General features: G+C 44.7%; 1 protein-coding gene across 1 annotated transcript in view; it reads left to right on the top strand.

Annotated features, from left to right (window-relative positions):
- The window catches only part of TBC1D12 (TBC1 domain family member 12), a 148132-nt gene that overhangs the window by 66510 nt on the left and 59261 nt on the right, over positions 1 to 22361 (top strand). Inside the window, exons 4-5 of the mRNA XM_075348763.1 lie at positions 16444 to 16559; positions 17659 to 17741. Coding sequence (XP_075204878.1) covers positions 16444 to 16559; positions 17659 to 17741 — 199 coding nt within the window. The remainder of the gene's footprint in view (positions 1 to 16443; positions 16560 to 17658; positions 17742 to 22361) is intronic.

Raw genomic sequence — 22361 nt, forward strand, 5'->3', positions numbered from 1 at the left:
GCTGAGACCTTAAAGGGGCAATTCTTTCTGTGTATATTAACCGCTTCTATCAAAATAGAGCGGAGAGGTAGCGGGACAAGTAATTTACCAGACAATATGTACGGGCCTACAGTGACCCAGGAATTGCTCAAATATAAAATGAACCTTTTAAGGAAGCTTCTGGAGAGAAAAACCTCACAAATATGATAAATAAGATGACTATTCATCATTGAGGACTTAAATGTATTTAAGGACTGGATTTACATTGAGAGACATACCAGAGACACAAAATGACCACTAATGGCAGAAAATATCTAAATGGAAAGAATTCAAAGGCCCTAGCTTTAGAAAAATCTGACAGTACCCCATAGAAGGAAAAATAGAGAAATAGAGGCAACCTATCAACTCCACCACCGGCTACACTAACTAGATATAGCTCACCCTGCCTAGCTGCGGCGGTTGGCACCCTACATTGCGGTGGTTGGCGCCCCTGCTCATATGGCGGCTTTCCGTCCTAGCTGTTCTAATCCTTCACCTACAAAAAGGGTGCAAAGCACAGGGATTCATTCAGACCAAGGGGGTGAACCGTCTTAAGCCGAAAAATCCATCTACATTCTTTCTGGAGGATCTTCTTGTCCCAGTCACCTCCTCGTTTAAGCGGTGGGACAACATCAATACCTTGGATGACATCTTTATCCTGTGGAAGGGCTCAGGGTCAGAACTATCTCAAATGGTAGGGGAATTGAACAAGAATGATCTTGGTTTGTTCTTTACATTTGAAGTGAATAATTCCAAATTGCCTTTTCTGGATGTCCTCATTGAGAAATCTAGTGAGGGGAACATTGTCACCAGTACCCACCGCAAGGAGATGGCAACGAACTCATTATTAAGATGGGAGAGCGGTCATCCAATTGCTCTTAAAAAGGGCATTCCCAAGGGCCAATTTTCCAGAATTAAGAGAAACTGTTCGAATGAAGAGAAGTGTTTGCTACAGTTTGATGACCTTGAGAACAGGTTTCGTGAAAGAGGGTACCCGAATAGGGTCATCAAAAAGGCACGGGAGGAGATCCATGACATAGGAAGGCCGGCTCTACTCTGCCCCCCACCAAGAGAGGGAGGTACGGCTGAACCGGTCCGCTGCATTACAACATTTAATAATGGCTCAAAGGCCATGAGAGAGATACTGGAGAGACATTAGCCTATTCTCAAAATGGATCTAGATATTGGCAAGTTTGTCCCTGTTGAACCCCAGATCACTTATAGGAAGGCAAGATCACTGCAGAAGAAAAAGAACAGGATGTGATTGGCTTAAGAGCAATTTGAAAGGATGCTTTCGCTGTAGTGGGTGTCTGGCTTGCAGTGTGCTGAAGGTGGGGAAGAAGTTCTGGGGTAACAATACAGGGAGAGAATATGACATCTGGTGTTTTGTCAATTGCCGGACAAGAGGTGTTATTTACAAAGCTACATGCTATTGTGGGCTGGAATATATAGACAAGACTAGGAGAGAATTCAGGAGGAGAATAGGAGAGCATTTAAGGGATATCAGACTAAGAAATGACACCCCATTGGCGAAGCATGTGAATTCAATTCATGGGGGAGGCACTGGTCATGTAACGTTCCAGGGTATTGATGTTGTCCCACCGCTTAAACGAGGAGGTGACTGGGACAAGAAGATCCTCCAGAAAGAATGTAGATGGATTTTTCGGCTTAAGACGGTTCACCCCCTTGGTCTGAATAAATCCCTGTCCTTTGCACCCTTTTTGTAGGTGAAGAATTAGAACAGCTAGGACGGAAAGCCACCGTATGAGCGGGGGCGCCAACCACCACAATGTAGGGTGCCAACCGCCGCAGCTAGGCAGGGTGAGCTATATCTAGTTAGTGTAGCCGGTGGTGGAGTTGATAGAGGCAACCTATTTCTCTATTTTTCCTTCTGTGGGGTACTGTCAGATTTTTCTAAAGCTAGGGCCTTTGAATTCTTTCCATTTAGATATTTTCTGCCATTAGTGGTCATTTTGTGTCTCTGGTATGTCTCTCAATGTAAATCCAGTCGTTTAATACATTTAAGTCCTCAATGATGAATAGTCATCTTATTTATCATATTTGTGAGGTTTTTCTCTCCAGAAGCTTCCTTAAGGCTCTGTGCGCACTGGGAAATGGAATTTTCTTGAGAAAATTCCGCATGCCCTCAAAGATTACCGCACCCGCGGTAAAAAACCGCGGGAAACCGCATGCGGTTTGCCGCGGTTTGCTGCGGTTTTACCGCGGTATTATTCGCGGTATTGCCGCGGTTTTGCCGCGTGCGGGTTGGGATGTGCTTTATTGCATTCAATGCAATAAAGCACATTGAAAAAAAAAATAAAAAAATACACATTTAATTCTGATAGTGGATAGACAGAAGAATAGATAGAGAGATAGATAGACAGACAGATAGATAGATAGATAGAGGGATAGATAGAGGACAGATCGCTACATTTCCCACGGTCGGCAGTGAGTTCACATTACCGGCCATGGGAAATGACCGGTAATTACCTCTGCTGTCTGCTGCATTCAGCCTGTATCTGTGACGGTCGCGGCTGGATGTCAGCAGTGCAGGACGCCGGAGCGGTGGATTATGTCGGAGCTGTGGACTATGCCGGAGCTTTGTTTGGGGGGGTTAATAAAATGGTGAACGAGGCTTGTTTGTTTTATTTAAAATAAAGGATTTTTCGGTGTCTGTGTTTTATTCACTTTACTTACGGGTTGATCATGTCAGCTGTCACATAGACGCTGCCATGATCAAGCCTGGGGTTAATGGCGGTGGTCCCCCATCACCATTAACCCCTTGTATTACCTTGCCACCACTGCTACACGGTGGCAAGAAGAGCCGAGGACACGCCGGTATTGTCGCATAATGCATGCGACAGTGCCGGGGCAGCTGCGGCTGATATTCTCGGCTGCCGGAGGGGGAGTGAGGCGGGGGACATTAACCCTGCCCCTCTCCCTCCCCAGCCTGAGAATACCGGGCCGCCGCTGTGTGCTTACCTCGGCTGGAAGGTGAATATGCAGCGGAGCCCACGTTCTTTGTTTTCTATATTTCCGTTTTCTTTCTGTGTGTTCTATGTGATCTATGTGTCTGTGATGTCTGTGTGTGTGATGTGTGTGTGTTTACTCTCTGCACGGCTTCCTCTTCCTGTAATGACATCACTTCCCTGCAAAACCGCAGACAAGCGATGCACATTACCAGAGGTAAACCGCGAAATACCGCAGGGAATAACGCAGGAAAACGCAGTGAACCGCACAGAATTTGCTGCCTGCGTTATTCCCTGCGGGATTTCATGATTAACATTGAGTCAATGGAGTGAAATCCCGCAGCGATGTGCGGAAAAGAAGTGACATGCACTTGTTTTTGCTGCGGGATTCCCGCAGCAAAACATGCAGCTGTCAAATTCCGCCCAGTGCGCACAGGATTTTTTTTCTCCATAGGATTTGCTGGTGATTCACTGCAGAGATGTTATGAACATTTTCTGCAGCGAAACATGCAGCAAATCCGCGGAAAATCCGCGGCAAAATCCGGTAAGTGCGCACATAGCCTAAAGGTTCATTTTATATTTGAGCAATTCCTGGGTCACTGTAGGCCCGTACATATTGTCTGGTAAATTACTTGTCCCGCTACCTCTCCGCTCTATTTTGATAGAAGCGGTTAATATACACAGAAAGAATTGCCCCTTTAAGGTCTCAGCACATGCGCGATAAGGTTATTTGCAGAGCACTGTTTCTTTTCTGTGGAGGGGCGGGCTTTGTGGACGCTAATGCGTCCTGGTCATGCGCCTCAGTTTGGAGACGTCATGATTGCGCCGGGAGGTTCTGAAGTCGCATCCTAAGGGACTTGCGTTCCATGTATGCGTTTCACCGCGCTAGGCGGAAGCGGGGAGCGCAATTACGGATGTGACATCAGACGTCGGCGGGAGAGCGACGATTATTTAAACATGGTGACTGCTGACAGCGGTGTACAGCTGAGAGGATTCGTGCTGTCACCGTTTGGTAAGTCTGCTTCTCCTGGTTTCTTTGCTAAGGGAAAGTCATATAGGGGATTTATGCATATGGAACCTCTGCTCTATTGTCCAGTTTTTTTCTTTCTAGTTAACCCATGAGAGGTTTCATACTAGAAACCTATATCTCTTCAAGCTCCCCTGATGAATAAAGATTAGGAAACGCGTCGGGAGGAGGAGAATCTGGGATGGGACAGCTAGTCTACTCCTAAGGGATCCTAGGCCCAGTTTAAGAGGGGCCGTGGAGACGCCTATAATGAGGACAAGCTGCCCTTGTGGAAAAAGGCCACACCAAAGCGGGTGAGACTGTTCCTTTTCCACATTTTTAGACATTGCTATGTTTGAGATCCCTATGTATGGTTATCTCAGAGCACTGTCAAGTCTCATCTGAACCTTGAGTACATGTTTTGGTCTGATACCTGGACATCAGGTTAGGTGTCTGGATGTCCGTTTGTTAATGTGCACTAGTCCCCTTTAACAAGTAGGGGGTATTGTTGCATTGTTATGCAGGCAATGTTATAAGTGGAACCAACTGTTTATAACCCCTGGGCATTGCCATTTTGTGCAGAACCAATGTGTACCTATGTGGTCGGATGTGACACCTGATTGTACCATTTACAACATCTTGACATGTCATGTGGCAGGGTGCACTAATCCCTTTATGTGGTTGAAGGGTGTTGAGCACTTCAGTCTCTGCAGCAGACATTGCTTTTAGAATATAGAGGTAAGGTACTCCTTCCCTTTTTAGAGAAACTATTAAAGGTTATATTTTAGGTATTTTTGCTGATTTAGTCTTTACTGTACCTCCAAATACCATACCAGTGGCTGTATTATGTTATGTGCGCACGTAGCGTTCTTTCCCTGTTGAAATTTCTGCAGCGATTTGAACAGCACACGTGCGCTTCAAATCGCTGCAGAAAGAGTCTGTAATGAAAAAAAAGAAGCCGATTTCATGCGCTCTGAGTGCAGGTCCTCCCATAGACAGAGCGGGGGCTGCAGGCAGAGCGCAGGAAAGAAGTGACATGTCACTTCTTAGAACACGCGCTTCGGGCAGCAGCCGAAGCGCTGCGTTCTACTATGCCACGTGCGCACGTCTCCTGCATAATCTCCATAGATTATGCTGGGGACGCAGGACGCATGCAGTTACGCTGCGGTGCAGATCGCAGCGTAACTGCATGCAAATACACAACGTGCGCACATAGCCTTAAAAAGGAGACTTCACACACAGCAGTCAGAAAAGGATTCAAGGGGAATGGGGAATCTGAATGAATGACTTTTTTACTCCTCCTTCCCGCCCCTCTGCATTCTTTTTCTGCACTGGCCATGAAAAAAAGCAAAACAGAACGACATTATGTGCTGTATATAAAACTACCCATAGGATGGTAATAGAAAACCGCAGGCACAGCCCAGATCACACACTGCTCTTGGCTATAGCCCTGATGAACTCTTTGTGAGGCTGTTATCATAAGTGGTCAGGAGGTAGCAAGGGACTGGGGATTCTAGACTGGCCCTCAGGATAGAGAGCCCTAGCTGTTCCTGATCTCAGAGGTACGTCTAATGGTGGTGATGTCTGGGCAGTCTTCCTTGCCCTGCTCCTGGCCAGCCCTGATCTAATACCTCCTCTCCCCCACCCCAGGTGAAGGCCGGGACAGGAGTGGTTGAACCCACAGAAATGGACAAATAGGGAAACCAAAACTCTGACACAGCTAGCACATACAGAGGTATCAGACAAGTAGGTGATAGGGAGGAAATAGAGATGACGAGCATTTCAAAAGCACACCAAGCAGCACGCAAAATAATCACCAGCAAACTGGGATACAACAGCACACGGACCGGTTTAGCATAAGCTATAGTTGGCGTGAGAATACAGATTCCACCATCTTAAAAAGTCGTGACGTAACTGTCATAAGTTTCCCACATGTGATCCTAGAGGTAACCAGCAGGCTAGCAAAGATTTCACTCCTACTAGACCGATCACTAATGAGCACACAGCTGGTTGATGCCCGAGCCTGCCTGTACAACTCAGAAGCACCACAGAAACAATAGCGTGGAGTGACACTCTCTAGTGTGAACAGCATCTGATGCCGCCATGACACGCAGTGAGTTTTGAGCAAAACACCATGTGGCAGCCATTCAGTTGTTTCTATCTACCAGTTTCAACATTTTTTTTTTCTTTGAAAAAAAAAAAAATTAGTGGTGTTGACGATGTTGCCTAAATACTAGAAAATATTTAAAGGGAACGGTGTTTGTCTGCAGCCATAGTGGTAATCTGCAGGTAAACATTGTTATAAATGTGCAGCAGTCTAAAGGCCCCGTCACACTAAGCAACATCGCTAGCAACATCGCTGGTAACGAACAACTTTTGTGACGTTGCTAGCGATGTTGCTGTGTGTGACATCCAGCAACAACCTGGCCCCTGCTGTGAGGTCGTTGGTTGTTGCTGAATGTCCTGGGCCATTTTTTTAGTTGTTGCTGTCCTGCTGTGAAGCACAGATCGCTGTGTGTGACAGCGAGACAGCAACAACTAATGTGCAGTGAGCAGGGAGCCAGCTTCTGCTGAGGCTGGTAACTAATGTAAACATCGGGTAACCAAGAAGCCCTGTCCTTGGTTACCCGATATTTACCTTTGATACCAGCCTCCTCCGCTCTCACTGCCTGTGCTGCCGGCTCCTGCTCTGTGCACATGTAGCTGCAGCACACATCAGGTAATTAACCCGATGTGTGCTGTAACTAGGAGAGCAAGGAGCCAGCACTAAGCAGTGTGCGCTGCTCCCTGCTCTGTGCACATTTAGCTGCAGCACACATCGGGTTAATTAACCTGATGTGTGCTGTAACTAGGAGACTGGGGGCTGGTCACTGGTTGCTGGTGAGCTCACCAGCAACTCGTGTAGCCACGCTCCAGCGATCCCTGCCAGGTCAGGTTGCTGGTGGGATCGCTGGAGCGTCGCAGTGTGACAGCTCACCAGCAACCTCCTAGCAACTTACCAGCGATCCCTATCGTTGTTGGGATCGCTGGTAAGTTGCTTAGTGTGACTGGACCTTAATTGGAAATCATGTTCTCCCTGCAGCCTCTCTGTTTGTCACTGAGGCGGTCTTTGGTCTGATCAGTCAAAAGCTCTCTGCAAAGTGATTGTGCTGTAATCTGGTATCAGAAGTGTTTTGACATGTTTTCTGCTTATTTAGGGAAGGACAAATCCCAATAAAATGACCCAGTTGAACTTAAAAGAAACATACCCACATCATACGGCAACCAGAGACCCAGACCGAGGAGAAGCTCTCCTAACTGCATGGGTTCATCATTGCACACAGACAGGGCTTCACCCCTAGGAAACACAACTGGGGGTGGAGAAAACACCAGTCTATTCCTAAGGCACCTATTAATCCGTATAGCCAGGGCCATAGTGGCCACTATAGACTCAGGCGTACTAATAACCAGAGCGTCCTTTAGCTTTTTGATGGACTCTTGACAAAAATGGCATCTTAAAGCAGGGTCCCTCCATCCGGTGTCGGTAGCCCACCTACAGAACTCAGAATAGAACTTTGACTCTGCAAGGGAAGCACAGTCAAGATCATCATAGATGAGGCCCAGAGCTGCAAAACAACCATCACTGGAGTGACAGAGTTGATAGGAAGCGAAAAGGCCCAGGATTGAGCATCACCTTGCAGGAGGTAGATAATCCCTACCCGTGGTTCCTCACCCTCAGTAGAATGTGGGCAAAGCTTGAAATGAAGTTTTCCCGAAAAACCACAAATGTATCACTTCCCCCAGAAAACCTATCCTGAAGAGCTACCTTAGGTTCCGGTTCAGACTGGCTGTCAAAAACAACAGATCTGAGGACTGCGTTGATGTTGAAAAACGCCAGACTGCAGATCTTACAGATGCCGCAACTGATCTGGAAGAGCGGTGACAAGCTCCATGTGAAAAAATGTGGGCCAGTGATAATGTCACACCGAATGTGAGAGGACACCCGGCAAGCGTCCCAACACATAGGGAAGACAAGGCAAGAAGTATAACGGAAAGCTCTGGCGACAGGAGTTGACCCTCCTTCCTTCTCACTAACACTCCCCTGAATCTGATCCATGCACTCTTTAACGTCCCTAGATGAGTACTGCCATCACGCACCTAGGCCATCGCTGGCCCTAAACTCACCCCGACTAGTGTGAAGGCCAGCAAGACCCTAGTCTCAGTACTACAATAAAAAACACAATGAGGTTAAGAAATGGGTGCGAACACAACAAATAGCAGTCCTCGGCTTCTTCAGTAGAAACTTCACAGCTGTAACTGAAACAAACTTCTCCAGAGACAGTTCTTCTATACTGATCCCATTGAAGGAGCCCATCACTGGCATGGAGTGAAGTCAGGAGTGGGTAAGTATAGGGAGTGATAAGAAACTGCAGCTGTGATTAAAGGCCCCTTTACACACTGCAACATTGCTAACGATATTGCTGTAACGTCACTGGTTTTGTGATGTAATGGCGACATTGCAGTGTGTGACAAGCATCAGTGACCTGGCCCCTGCTGTGAGGTCGCCGATCGCTACAAATCTTTCAGGACCATTTTTTGGTCCTGTGTTTCCAGCTGCACAGCATGTATCGGTGTGTTTGACACAGTTACAGCGACTTCGTTAACGACTTCCCTTTCAAATAGCTGCTTTGACTTTCCCCAACGACCAGCGAGGTCGTTCTCTAGCTCCGTATCGCTGCTGCGTCGTTGGCCAGATCTGCCTGTTTGACAGCTCACCAGTGACTTTCCAGCGATCCCTGCCAGGTTGGAATCGCTGGTGGGATTGCTAGACATTCTTTGTGTAAAGGGGCCTTTAGACTAGGAGTACTTTCAGCCAGGCCCACGAGGGAAATGCCTTTAACCCCTTCAGCATCAAATGAAAGAAAATCCAGTACCAGATGAGGATCCAATGGAGGACCTGCGATCAGTTAAATGTTGAGACTTCCTGATCTCATCCCCCAGAGATGGCATGTAGATGCAACAAACGCTCTACACAATCTCTCCACACGTGGATGTCTGTGAAAGCAGAGTCATTTCAGCACACTCCTGTGCGGTGAGCGCTGACTGCTGTGCCGTTAAATAGAAGCAAGGAATATAACTTCAAGGAATATAACCTTGTTTTCTCCCTGCAGCTGCTCTTCTAATGCGACTGCTGCACATTTAAAACCGTTTTTGCCTCCAGGTCACCACTAGGTAAGGCTCGGCTCACATTAAGGCTGTGTGCGCACGTTGCGTCGTGTCCCTGCAGAAATTTCTGCAGGGATTTGACAGCACATGTGCGCGTCAAATCGCTGCAGAAACACTGCATAATGAATGCAGTGTTTCTGCAGAAAAAAAGCCGATTCCATGCGCTCGGTATGCTGCCTCTCCCATAGACAGAGCGGGAGCAGCATCCAAAGCGCACGGAATAAGTGACATGATGCTTTTTAGAACGCAGCGATTTGGAACAAAATTTTGGCATCCAAATCGCTGCGCTCTCAAATGCAACGTGCGGATGGATTATGCACAATCTACATAATTGTGCTGGGGACACAGGTCACATGCATTTACACTGCGGTGCAATACACAGCGTAAATGCATGGAATTCGGCAACGTGCGCATGAACCCTAATAGTGTTGTCTGCAGAGCACGGTCAGTTTCTCTGAATCCCTCCCAAAAAAACTTTTTGTTTTGCATCAGGAACCCCAACATATCCAGACAGCAATTCACGTGAATGGGTTCTCAAGAGTCAGTGATCAGGTAGCCTCTATCCTGGCAGAATCCATCTTTTACATGCACTTAAAACAATGTGCACAGTGACTCAGTCTCCTTCATTCAAGTGAATGGCTGTCAGATTTCTCATCAGAATGCTGTTTTTTGATTATTTCAACTCAAAACCCGATGTAATGCTCAGCGTAGATCACTGTAATAATTTGAACCTAGCCAAAATACTGTTTGTTTTTTTGTTTGTTTTTTTTTTGGGGGGGGGGGGGGGGGATACTGACTGGTTTAATTTAACCAAATATTTGGCAGATCTCCCAGATTGTCGCTATGGAAGCAGGGCTAAGCATCTTTGTTGGAATAGAATCTGGGTTGTAACATTGGAGGAAAACCCATAATCATTTGCACATAATTGTTTCTTCAGACTGGCACCAAACAGTAACCACAATTTATTGAGGGGAGTTAAGCCCTCCATACATATTGGATAGCGGTTCGCCAAATAATCCTTCACCCGATCTTTAGGCTATGTGCCCACGCTGCGGAAAATGCGCGAAATTTGCCACGAATTTTTTGCGGAAATTCCGCAGATTTTTCAAAAATCCGCAGTACAGAGAGTCCCCAGCCATTTCTATGGCATTTGGGAACTGCTGTGCCCACGCTGTGGCTATTTCCGCAGCGGAAATAATGCGGATTTCCCTGCGGAAAAATCAGCAGCATGTCAATTATTCCTGCGGATTTCTCCGCAGGGTCCCATATACTTACCTGCCATAGCAGACACCCAAGTCACTTTCTCCGTCCGGTGTACAGCAGCTCGGTGGATCCAGGTACAGGAAGGAAGAGGTGGGCGGGGCCTGCACGAGCTCCTGTCATGTGACAGCCGGAGCTAGTTTAGGCCCGCCCACCTTCTCCTGCAGACACTGACAGAGTGACCCGGCCGCCGGAAAGCGAGGTGCTGCATGATGGAGGTAAGTATGAACACCCGATCACTGCAGCACATGTTCTGCATTGAGGATGCAGTGCCGAAGCCATGGTACTGTATCCTCCATGCAGAATGTCCACAGCATATCCGCACGACATTCCGCAGCATGGAAACAGACAGAAGTTGTGGTGCGGTTTCCTGGGAGCTCCTGCGGATATATCCGCAGGACACTGTCCCTGTGGGCACATAGCCTTAGGCTGACACCCATCTCGGCCGTCTCACCCATACATAGCTGCACTCGTTCGGTTGAGCACATCCGTGTTGCCTAAGAGAGACCAGACCTGTGTGGCTTTGGTTTATCTCCAGAAGAACAGAGTGATGGACAGTCCAAAATTAAGCATGCCCAATCAACATTTCCCCTGACAATCAGATGGCGCCCAATACACATTAGGGTACTCTCCAAACCTGTGTGACCGACCATTTGTGTAATGTGTATGTTGGCTTTAAACTGCGGCAATTGTATGTTGCAGCCTGTCAGGTGGTTTTCCTCGGTTAGCTGACATTGGGGACAGTTCTGCACCTCTAGTGCGGCTTGCTCTTTCCTTTTGATAATAAACATACAGTGGCATGTAAAAGTGTGGGCACCCCCGGACAAAATTACTGTTATTGTGAATAGTTAAGCATGTTGAATGTGAAATAATCTCTAAAATGACACACATCCTTTTGAACTTTAGCAATTTTTTTTCCATTTTTTTACGGTTTAAAAATTACAAAAAGGAAAATGGGCAGATACAAAAGTTTGGGCACCCTTGGAGATTTGTGTGATCGGATAACTTTGCTCAAGGTTTCAGACCTTAATTAGCCTGTTATGGCTTGTTAGGAAAGGCCAAGTGATGTACATTTCACAGCTTTTTGTGCCAAAAAACAACCACCATGGGTTCTTCTAAGCAGCTGCCTAGCACTTTGAAAATGGTGGAGTCCAACAAAGCAGGAGAAGAAGATAGCAAAGCGTTTTCAAGTGGCCCTTTCCTCATTTTGAAGTGGAATTAAGAAATGGCAATTAACAAGAACAGTGGAGGTCAAGATAAGGGCTGGTAGAGCAATCAAAATTTCTGTGAAAGCTGCTCCTAGGAGCTCTAGAGCTGCAAATCAGATCGCCACCTAACTGCAAAGACCTACAGGAACATTTCAGACTCTGGAGTTGTGGCACATTGTTCCACTGTTCAGAGACACCTGCACAGATATGGCCTTCATGGAATAGTCATCAGAAGAAAACCTCTCCTGCGTCCTAACCATTAACTTCAGCATCAGAAGTAAGCAAAAGAACATCTAAACAAGCTTGATGCATTTGGAAACAAGTCCTGTGGACTGATGAGGTTAAAATAGAACTCTTTGGCCACAATGATCAAAGGTATGTGTGGAGGAAAAAAAAAAAAAAGAACACAGGAACAGAACAACTCACCAACCCTTAAGCATGGTAGTGGATCAATCATGCTTCGGGATTGTTTTGCAGCCAATGGCACAAGGAAGATTTCATGGGTAGAGGGAAGAATGGATTAAATTATTCAACAATTTCTAGATGCAAACATAACACCATCTGTGTTATGTTGACGTTGAAGAGAGGATGGCGTCTACAAATGGATAATGATCCTAAACACACGTCAAAATCCACAATACACTACCTCAAAAGGTGCAAGGTGACTGTTTTACAATGGCCCTCACAGTCCCCTGATCTGAACATCTTTGAAAATCTATGGCTATACCTCAAAAGAGCAGAGCATACAAGACGACCAGGAATCTCACCGAATTGGAAAACGTTACCAAGGAAGAATGGATGAAAATCCCTCAAACAAGAATTGGAAGACCCTTGGCTGGCCTTAAAAAGCGTTCACACGCTTTGACACTTGCCAAAGGAGGTTCTACTAGATACTAACCATGCAGGGTGCCCAAACGTTTGCATTTGCACATTTTCCTTTTTTGTTAACACTTTTTTTTTTTTTTCACCTCTTTATATATTAAAGTTTTGGGGTTTTTTTTTTTTGTTTTTTTTTTCCTCCCTAAAATACAAAGGAAATGTGGAATCTTTATCTTTTGTCTTTTAGAGGTCAGTTCACCTTCAGCTTGCTTAACAGTTCACAATACTAGTAATTTTGACCAGGGGTGCATAAACTTTTACATACCACTGTATCTCTAATGAGATGCAAATAAAAAGGTTGTGTTCACATCATAGCAGATAAATAGGAAATACATTTCAGAACCATCCCCCCTCCTATACCTTGTGACTTGTGGAACTGCCTAGCCATACGGCAGCACATGTTGGCTGCTGTTTTTTTTTTTTTTGTGGTCCACTCTATAGCAAAGCCCACTCTTACTGTTTCATAATGGCCGGGGCCACATGGGGACTACCGCGATCCTCGCATGACACTCTACTCACGCTGGCAGTATAGCAGAGCCGAGTGTCATTGCGACTGAGGTCTGATCATGCGATCGGACCACAGCTGCAGGGGGGCGGGCCGGCACAGTTGGGAGGGCCAGTGCTGAGAGGCGGGCCAGTGCTGTGGAGTGGAGGAAGGGATTTCTTTCTCTCTCTCCTCCTTTGCCAGCTATTGCCATTCTCGCCCTGCACTTGCGATATACCGGTGTACTGCGAATGCAGTGCGATTTTTCCCTCGCCCCATAAACTTGAATGAGTGCGAGAGAAACGAGGATCGCATTGCACCCGCAGCATGCTGCGATTGTTTTCTCGGTCCGATTAGGGCTGAGAGAATAATCGCTCATGGGTGCTGACACACAGGCTAATATTGGTCCGAGTGGAATGCGATGTTTTCTCGCATTACACTCGCTTCGATTTTCATGCCGTGTGGCTTAGGCCATAGAGACCACATGGACGGTATTTTAGCCTCCTATAGGGTTTGAGTTATAGGTTTATGTACAGTGCTTTCCCAGTGCAGACATGTCCATGACACATGATGTAAGCACAGCCTTAAATTCACAGCCAAGTGCAGATGCTCGCCCCTGTCTTACACCTCCTGGGGGAAGAATATCCACAGAAATCTGCTTACACGTGCGATTCTTGTATGACGTTCTACCTGCAGCCGGCCTCTTCTTGCTTGTACTAAAATGTCTGTAAAAACCATAGTAACCCGTTGTAGTCAGTTTTTCATGGTCTCCTTTAGGCTAGAAATGGGAACGTTTTGTATCTCTGAGAACACATTCAGTTTTTCATCTGCAGAGATTAAAATCACCTCGTGAGTCATCGAAAATCTCCAGCTCATTACAATGAAACAAGCGTGAAATGAAGTCTGTGAAATGTGATGTCATCAGCAATTGCCAAATGTAAAAACCTGTGGACCCTACTTAAAATTATATATATTATATACCTTGTGTGAGAAAAGCGTAATTTAGAGACCCTGAATCCAACCATGTATCTCTTAGTGGATGCAGCAGTTAGATGTAACATGTAGCAGTGCTCAGAAAACTGACAGTGTCCATACCACAGCTTCCTGTACATTGTCTATTGACAGTGAGCTGCTTATCATAGGAGGTGGCATGGTCGATCTATGTCTCACAAGCTGCTGTAGTCTGATCAATGATAATCTCCTGTTTATAAAAACCTTAAGTAAAAAAGCGCACACAGCCTGATAAGTCACACATCGCTGAATTCAGTGTTTTAACCCCTCCATTGTGCTGTCCTCAAGTTACATAGCAAAAACCTTTTGACAGATTCCCTTTAAAAAGTTTTCTCTGCAGATCTCCTAGTTGTCTGAATACGGAGCTCTGTATAACCCTCCCCTACCACCGATTGGCATTGGCAGCATTTTGTGTACACTGTGCGTAGGCAGAAAGCTGCTAATCACTGGTGAAGGCAAGTTTTGGACTATAATCCTATAAATGACCACTAGTACTTAATAATGTAGTCTAATAAAGTCAATAGACAAGATTTATGCAAAAAACAGTATAAATTTATTGTTTATAAATAATTAGGAGGCACACAGTGCATGAAGTGAATTTTAAAACCATGCATACATATGACAGGACAGTGCGTTAGATCTATTTTCGTAATGGCGCTGGTAAGAAAAAGTGGTAGAGGCTAGTAATATATGTTGTTAATCAAATATACAATCAATATAAATGGTTGTTAATGCAGGACCAATACATCAGTATTAGATAGTTACTTGCCCGGGAGTATATCCCAAATTTTTAAAATATATAATACTGGCGTATAGTGTAGAAAAAACGTCCTAAAAGGCACAGTACACAGATCTTCAATTACAATTGATCACTGAACATAGGGTAATTATTCACAACATATGAATAATGTGCACATATGGATCATCTAGTCAAAAGATTACATCACAAAGATCATCATTTTATAGACTCATATGGCACAAAAGACAATAATATGTCCCAATAAGTAGCACATATATCATTCACTTAGTGTAATTTTCATCTATACTTATATTACCCAAAGTCAGGGATGATATGGCTGTCATCTGGGGGTATACATCCCAGAATCTAAGATAAAAGCTAAAGAAATGCTATATATGGTGCAGAATTATTGATAAGTCAGTATTTAATCATAGAGTATACTCCCCACCATAATGTGGTATATGCATACAAGCCATAACTCATTAAGCTACCACACAAAAGAGTATCATATGTCTCAATGTGAACATTACTCATGCTCCAAACATCCTGGTAGTTAGCAATATTAACAAATTGACATTGTATAAAAGCCTCATAGACATAACATACCAGCTGTAGCCATTAGATACTTAACACACTGCCCCGCACAAGTTTTGGACTAAGTTACAGCACAGTATTTTATACTTCACTGGAATCTGGATCTCTGCCCCTACATTATGCTAGTCTCAGATTAAGAAGAAAAAACTTGGTGACAGATTCACTTTAATGAGGATCTTTCACCAAATTTTTCGTGTGGAACTACACACTATACTCAATGTAATAGTGCCTGCAGAATGGACTTTTTTCTTTTTCTTTTTTTTTTTTCTTTTATCTCCGTTCCGGAGATATCAACAATCCGAAGTATTTGACACCTAATGAGTTAACTTACCAAGTTAAGTGGGTGTTATCAGATATATACTGTATATACATGGAGAAATACATGCCCCAAGTGAAAACTATTTAATACCCACTTGGATTAAAAAAAAAAAAGATTAACTTATTCAATGCCAAATACTTTGATTGCTTTGATATGCCTGCAACAAAGAGGCCAAAAAAAATAAATAAATTATTCTCTCTGCAGGCTAGTACTATTCCATTTGTATCCAGTTCAACATGAAAAATTTGGTAAAAGGTCCTATCACTAGGATTTTTGCTATGTAATTTGAGGGCACCATTACATGCATGTCACTTTCTGGGCTGTGTTTTGCTGTTTCATTACAATCAGTGTTTTATCAGCTGGAGATTATCAGTACAGGACAATTTGCCCCAGGCCTCCTGGTGCAGCCACACCCCCTGCACTAATTAGCAGCTCTTTGTCACTATACATTGTGCATAGAAAGTGGTGTACGGGTTGGATGGTTGTGTACGGGTTGGACAATGGACATATTTTAACAGTGTGTTAGGGTACTTTAAGATGAGTATAATACAATCGCAGGTCCTGACCTCTTCACAGGTCTGCAGATCTTAACACGGCACATCATCATTTCTCCTTGGTAAAGGTGTGTACATGTGATGCGGAGTGCCTCCATGCTTTTAGTATAATCTTATTGTATCATTGGCTGCTTTTTTCTCCATTACCCATTTTTGTTATCTATTGTTAGTCACTAGCCATTTATTATTTTTTTAAGGAATATGAAGCAAGGAATATGAGGACCTGCAAAGGCCCAGCCCAGTCCACAAGACGTAAAAAATTTGAGATTGAACCACTCTCAACCACCGCTCTCATCTTAGAAGATCGACCTGCGTGAGTATAGGCGATATGACTGCAGTAACGTCAATTATGTTTTTGTTTTTTTTTTTCTCTCTATTATATTGCAGGATAGCCTATCCTTAGGTAAGGTAATCAATGGCTGATCGGCCAGGATCAGACACCCAAATAGGTACAAGGCACTCTAAAGGGTTAATTTTCATATAATTTATTCCAAAATAGTTTTAAACATGTGACGTTTCAGCCACTAGGTGGCCTTCATCAGACAACTGGTATCATAAACTGGCCAAAATTGGAGTGTCATGCCCACGGTATCCACCGCTATGCTGCGTTCTCCACAGCATAGCGGTGGATACCATGGCCTTGACACTCCAATTTTGGCCAGTTTATGATACCAGTTGTCTGATGAAGGCCACCTAGTGGCTGAAACGTCACATGTTTAAAACTATTTTGGAATAAATTATATGAAAATTAACCCTTTAGAGTGCCTTGTACCTATATGATTGACTTACGGTTTGGAAACCATCAAGTGCACCTCAATATACCTCCACTATATTGACTGTGTCTTATCCTTTTACAAGGGTCAGACACCCGGAACCCTCACCGATCAGCTGTTCTCTGCAGCACGCGGCCAGAAATGCTCAATTCCGGAGCTGCCCCGTCTTCTGATGGCAGCCGAGGCCGGGTACTGCAGACCTGCCTCCCATTCACACCAACAGGAGGCGGATGTGCAGTACTCAGCCGCTATCAGAAGACAGGGCAGCCCCGGAACTGAGCATTTCCAGCTGCCTGCTGCCACCGCCAGCACCGAGAACAGCTGATCGGCGGGGGTGCCGGCTGTCAGACGCCAGCCGATCACACATTGATGACCTATCCTAAGGATACACCGTCAATGTAAGAGTAGTGGCCAACCTCTTTAATGAAGGCAGCACCTAGATTGTATAGTCTCGTTGAAAAGTACATAAAGCTTGATATTTAAGGGTCTGTTCTTCTATCATCTGAACTTTTGAATCTGATTTCCATTTATCCTGACAGATCCCTCTAGTATATTTTTTCTTCTGTCCTAACGTATCACATCACTGCTTAATACAGAGATATATTGACAGCATTTTTTAAATAACCATTACTTTTATAGGAATTTGCCAGCAAAATCCGTCCATGAGACCCTGCGCCACCGACAGGAGTATGATGAGATGGTAGCGGAAGCTAAGAAACGAGGTACGAGGAGTTTTCCCTCTATAATCTCTGTTTTACTATATATATTGCCTAATGTTTTATGAGCAGAATATGTGAGAAAACTGCTTAAAATATAACCTTTAATGAATAGGTTTAAAAGAAAAAAGTCACACATGGGACGTATAACACCACAAATGACAATCAAAAGACTTGGTTCAATCCAGCCTTTATGGTGTAAGGTCCTGGAGAAAGTGCAAAAAGAAGGGGGAGTTGAGGTCATTACCTACACTGTAATATGTCCACCATATGTACAATCCAGATACAGGACAATTACTGGATGAAAAAATGGAATAATCTCCCCAAAATCTTGGCGTAAGCTGTGAAATAGCGGTATCCCAGTGATTCATGGTGCCCTCTTCACTTGCCGTATATTCAGGGGAGCAATCCTTCGAGAATTTGCCCTGTAAAGGCCTGTGAGGCTATCATGACCCTAAAACCCCAGTCCGACTCCTGCACTTCCAAGGGCAGTCCACTCCTGACCCGGTAACAGCTTGCCCTAGAAGTCCCTGCTGGTCCCGACGCGTTTCCTCCTTTGTGGATTCATCAGGGGATAGTGCCAGGGACTTGGTGTCTAAACACACCAGGTGTTCCTTAATCCGAATCCCTGTGTAGGGAACATTTGTCAAGGACTTGCGGCATATTAAACCTTAGGATTTATATAGAGTATGTGGAGGCAGATTAACCCCCACACGGACAACTTGTTTTTTCCAGTGTCGTTTCAGTCCGGCACGTCACCATGTAGTCACACTCTGTCTATAGAACACATCAGCGGGTGTGACGTTTGCCACGTGTTGCCCCGTGAGCGGCGATCCGACGTCCCCTCCGGTCTTTAAACCGCAGGAGCAGATCTGATGTCTGCTACGTGTTGCCCTGTGGGCGGCAACCACGTCACGTCCTCACTCCAAAGAGGTAAAGCTGGAAATAATGCGTATCACAATGAAACGCAGCTCACACTGCCAGCCAGTACCTGGTTGTGAGCCTAAGGAGGTGAGCCATTGGTCACGCTTTATACCTCGATTCTGCAATGCACGTTTTGGGGGCATAACTAGGTTAAAAAATTTAAATTAATGGTGACGAATCAACAAGAAGTGGGAACAATTGTGAAGTTGAGCGAAATTTATTGCTTATTTTAAACATTTTCAAACAATAAATAACTGAAAATTATGGTGTGCAATATTATTCGTCCCCTTTAAGTTAATACTTTGTAGAGCCACCTTTTGCTGTGATTACAGCTGCAAGTCGCTTGGGGTATGTCTCTATAAGTTTTGCACATCAAGAGACTGAAATTCTTGCCCATTCTTACTTTGTAAACATCTCGAGCTCAGTGAGGTTGGATGGAGAGCATTTGTGAACCGCAGTTTTCAGCTCTTTCCACAGATTCTCGATTGGGTTCAGGTCTGGACTGTGACTTGGCCATTGTAACACCTGGATACGTTTATTTGTGAACCATTCCATTGTAGATTTTGCTTTGTTTGGGATAATTGTGTTGTTGGAAGTCAAATCTCCATCCCAGTCTCAGGTCTTTTGCAGACTCCAACAGGTTTTCTTCAAGAATTGTCCTGTATTTGGCTCCAGCCATCTTCCCATCAATTTTTACCATCTTCCCTGTCCGTGCTGAAGAAAAGCAAGCCCAAACCATGATGCTGCCACCACCATGTTTGACAATGGGGATCGTGTGTTCAGGGTGATGAGCGGTGTTGCTTTTACGCCAAACATATCATTTGGCATTGTGCCCAAATAGTTCAATTTTTTGTTTTCATCTGACCAGAGCAACTTCTTCCACATGTTTGGTGTCTCCCAGGTGGCTTGTGGCAAACTTTAAACAACACTTTTTATGGATATCTTTGAGAAATGGTTTTCTCCTTGCCACTCTTCCATAAAGGCCAGATTTGTGCAGTGTACGACTGATTATTGTCCTATGGAAAGACTCTCCCACCTCAGCTGTAGATCTCTGCAGTTCATCCAGAGTGATCATCGGCCTCTTGGCTGCATCTCTGATCAGTCTTCTCCTTGTTTGAGATGAAAGTTTGGATGGACGGCCGGGTCTTGGTAGATTTGCAGTGGTATGATACTCCTTCCATTTCAATATGATCGCTTGCATAGTGCTACTTGGGATGTTTAAAGTTTTGGAAATCTTTTTGTAACCAAATCCAGCTTTAAACTTCTCCACAACAGTATCACGAGCCTCCCTGTTGTGTTCCTTGGTCTTCATGATGCTCTCTGCGCTTTAAACAGAACCCTGAGACTATCACAGAGCAGGGGCATTTATACGGAGACTTGATTACACACAGGTGGATTATATTTATCATCATCAGTTATTTAGGACAACATTGTATCATTCAGAGATCCTCAATGAACTTCTGGAGTGAGATTGCTTCACTGAAAGTAAAGGGGACGAATAATATTGCACGCCCCACTTTTCAGTGTTTTTTATTTTTTAAAAATGTTTATAATAAACAATAACAAGGGACACATCGCTGGAATCAGGCTCTTTTCCTCTACATCATTCTGCTTTCAAATTACATAGCAAAAACCTGCTGACAAATCATGGGTGATATCCATTGCAAATTTTGTATTCCTAAATATACCTGTAAAATTTCTGTGTGTGCATGCTCCAGAGGTAGATGTGAGGGGGCCGCTTTCACACCACTGCCCGGTACATTCCGGTTAATGACATGATCAGTCGTTCGGTTGCTGTAGAAGATGGTGAAGTTCCCGGTTTCTCATTATACACAGTTTGATAGGGAAACAGAAGGTTATTACAGTCTTTATTCTCTAACAGTCAGTTACCCAGTACATGGAGCAGGGAGGGACAATACACAGACTGGCAGCACTGTATATATGGCTGCAGACGGTGCAAGCTATAAATTGTCATTTCATCCACACGTTTTATTATTGGTGTCTTATAAAGCCCCAATATCTTCCCAACCATTCAGTTTTATGCAAGGTTGTATAAAAGCAATAAAATAAACTTGCTTTGCCACACTTCTTACTTCATAGCCTGGTCTTCAGTATTGGAAGGGGACATTGCAGTTATGGGCTGTAATGTTGGATTATACAGCATGCTGTCATATAAATCTCCTCATTGTCATCTGCTTTGTTACCCCCCTCTCTTGTACGTCCTCTGTTATCTCGAGCAGCATTACCACAATCGATATAAAAAAACCAAACCACTGCTAACAAGCCTGACGGGTCACCGGGTCACCGCTGTAATAAATGCTGTGTGTACTGCGAGGCGCAGAGATTTTAATTAAATCAAAGCTCTGGGCTCTGGCCCCTGTGACAGGTCCATCAGGGATGCATTATAGCGAGACTAATGTACCAGGCTCATCGAGACCAAAGGCCTTCTGCAGAGTATGTCTGCTCTCTCACTTTCCTGCGCACTTGGTAATCGCTCCTATTTCACGATGAGCATGTTACCGCTCCATTATCTGCTGCCTCTCCTGGCCCAGCGCCTTTATGTACTCTTACTGTTTCTTGCTATGGGGTATGTTTCACTCCTTATGTTTTTGCTACAAAGAACACAGCATTTTACTGTCTCGACAAACTGCATGAGATTTCTGAAATTTCATCCACATGTTGCCTATTTTTTTTCTTGCAGATTTGAAGCAGTTCCTAATCTGCAGCATGTCAGTCTTCAGGGGTTTTCAACATTTTTCCACCATTCTAATGATTGGAAAAAACATCAGAAATGTGTGTGGGGGTTTTATGCAGCATAAGAGACACGGTTCTGAGACAGAAATTATAAATAAATGGGTTGTCTGGCCTTTAAATACAAGTCTATAGTCAGTCTGTAACTGCAGACTTGCAGATCCTCACAGCACGCAATATGTGCACTGTCAGGATGCTTCGACGTGATTTGCATACTTCCAGCCATATTCCGACTTGATTCTGCCGGCCTCCCTGAATTCACCTGTATTAAGGGAGGCTGAGGAAATCCAGTCCACACATGACCCCATGTATGCAAGTAATGTACCAAGCCGCTCTCTGCTCCGGAGAATCCTGACTGTGCTGTGAGGAGTCACAAGTCTGTCGTCGTTGCATGCACCACAAAACCGGACATCCCCGTTAATGTATGCACATACCGCGCGGATTCTGCGCACACACACACACACACACACACACACACACACACACACACACACACACGTTGTTGTATACACATACATAAGCATATGTCTGTGTATATACATAAATATGTATATGTAATATAATATACATACCATATTTTTCGCTTTATAAGACGCACCTGATTATAAGACACCCCCCCCCCCCCCCCAAATTTGGTGACGGAATAGAGAATTTTTTAATAAATGGGGTCTGTCTTATAATGCCAGTGTCCGTCTAACAAATCATATAGGGTATATGTCCCTCATAGCCCCCCCCATCCTAAAATTAGCCCCCTTAATCTGGATATGGCCACCTTATATTGAATATAGCCCCCTGTGGCTGGCACACGGCCCCCTGTGGCTGGCACACGGCCCCCTGTGGCTGGCACACGGCCCCCTGTGGCTGGCACACGGCCCCCTGTGGCTGGCACACGGCCCCCTGTGGCTGGCACATGTCCCCTATTGCTGGCACATGTTTTTTATGGCTGGCACA

The sequence above is a fragment of the Anomaloglossus baeobatrachus genome, chromosome 5 (genome assembly GCF_048569485.1).
Source record: "Anomaloglossus baeobatrachus isolate aAnoBae1 chromosome 5, aAnoBae1.hap1, whole genome shotgun sequence".
NCBI lineage: Eukaryota > Metazoa > Chordata > Amphibia > Anura > Aromobatidae > Anomaloglossus > Anomaloglossus baeobatrachus.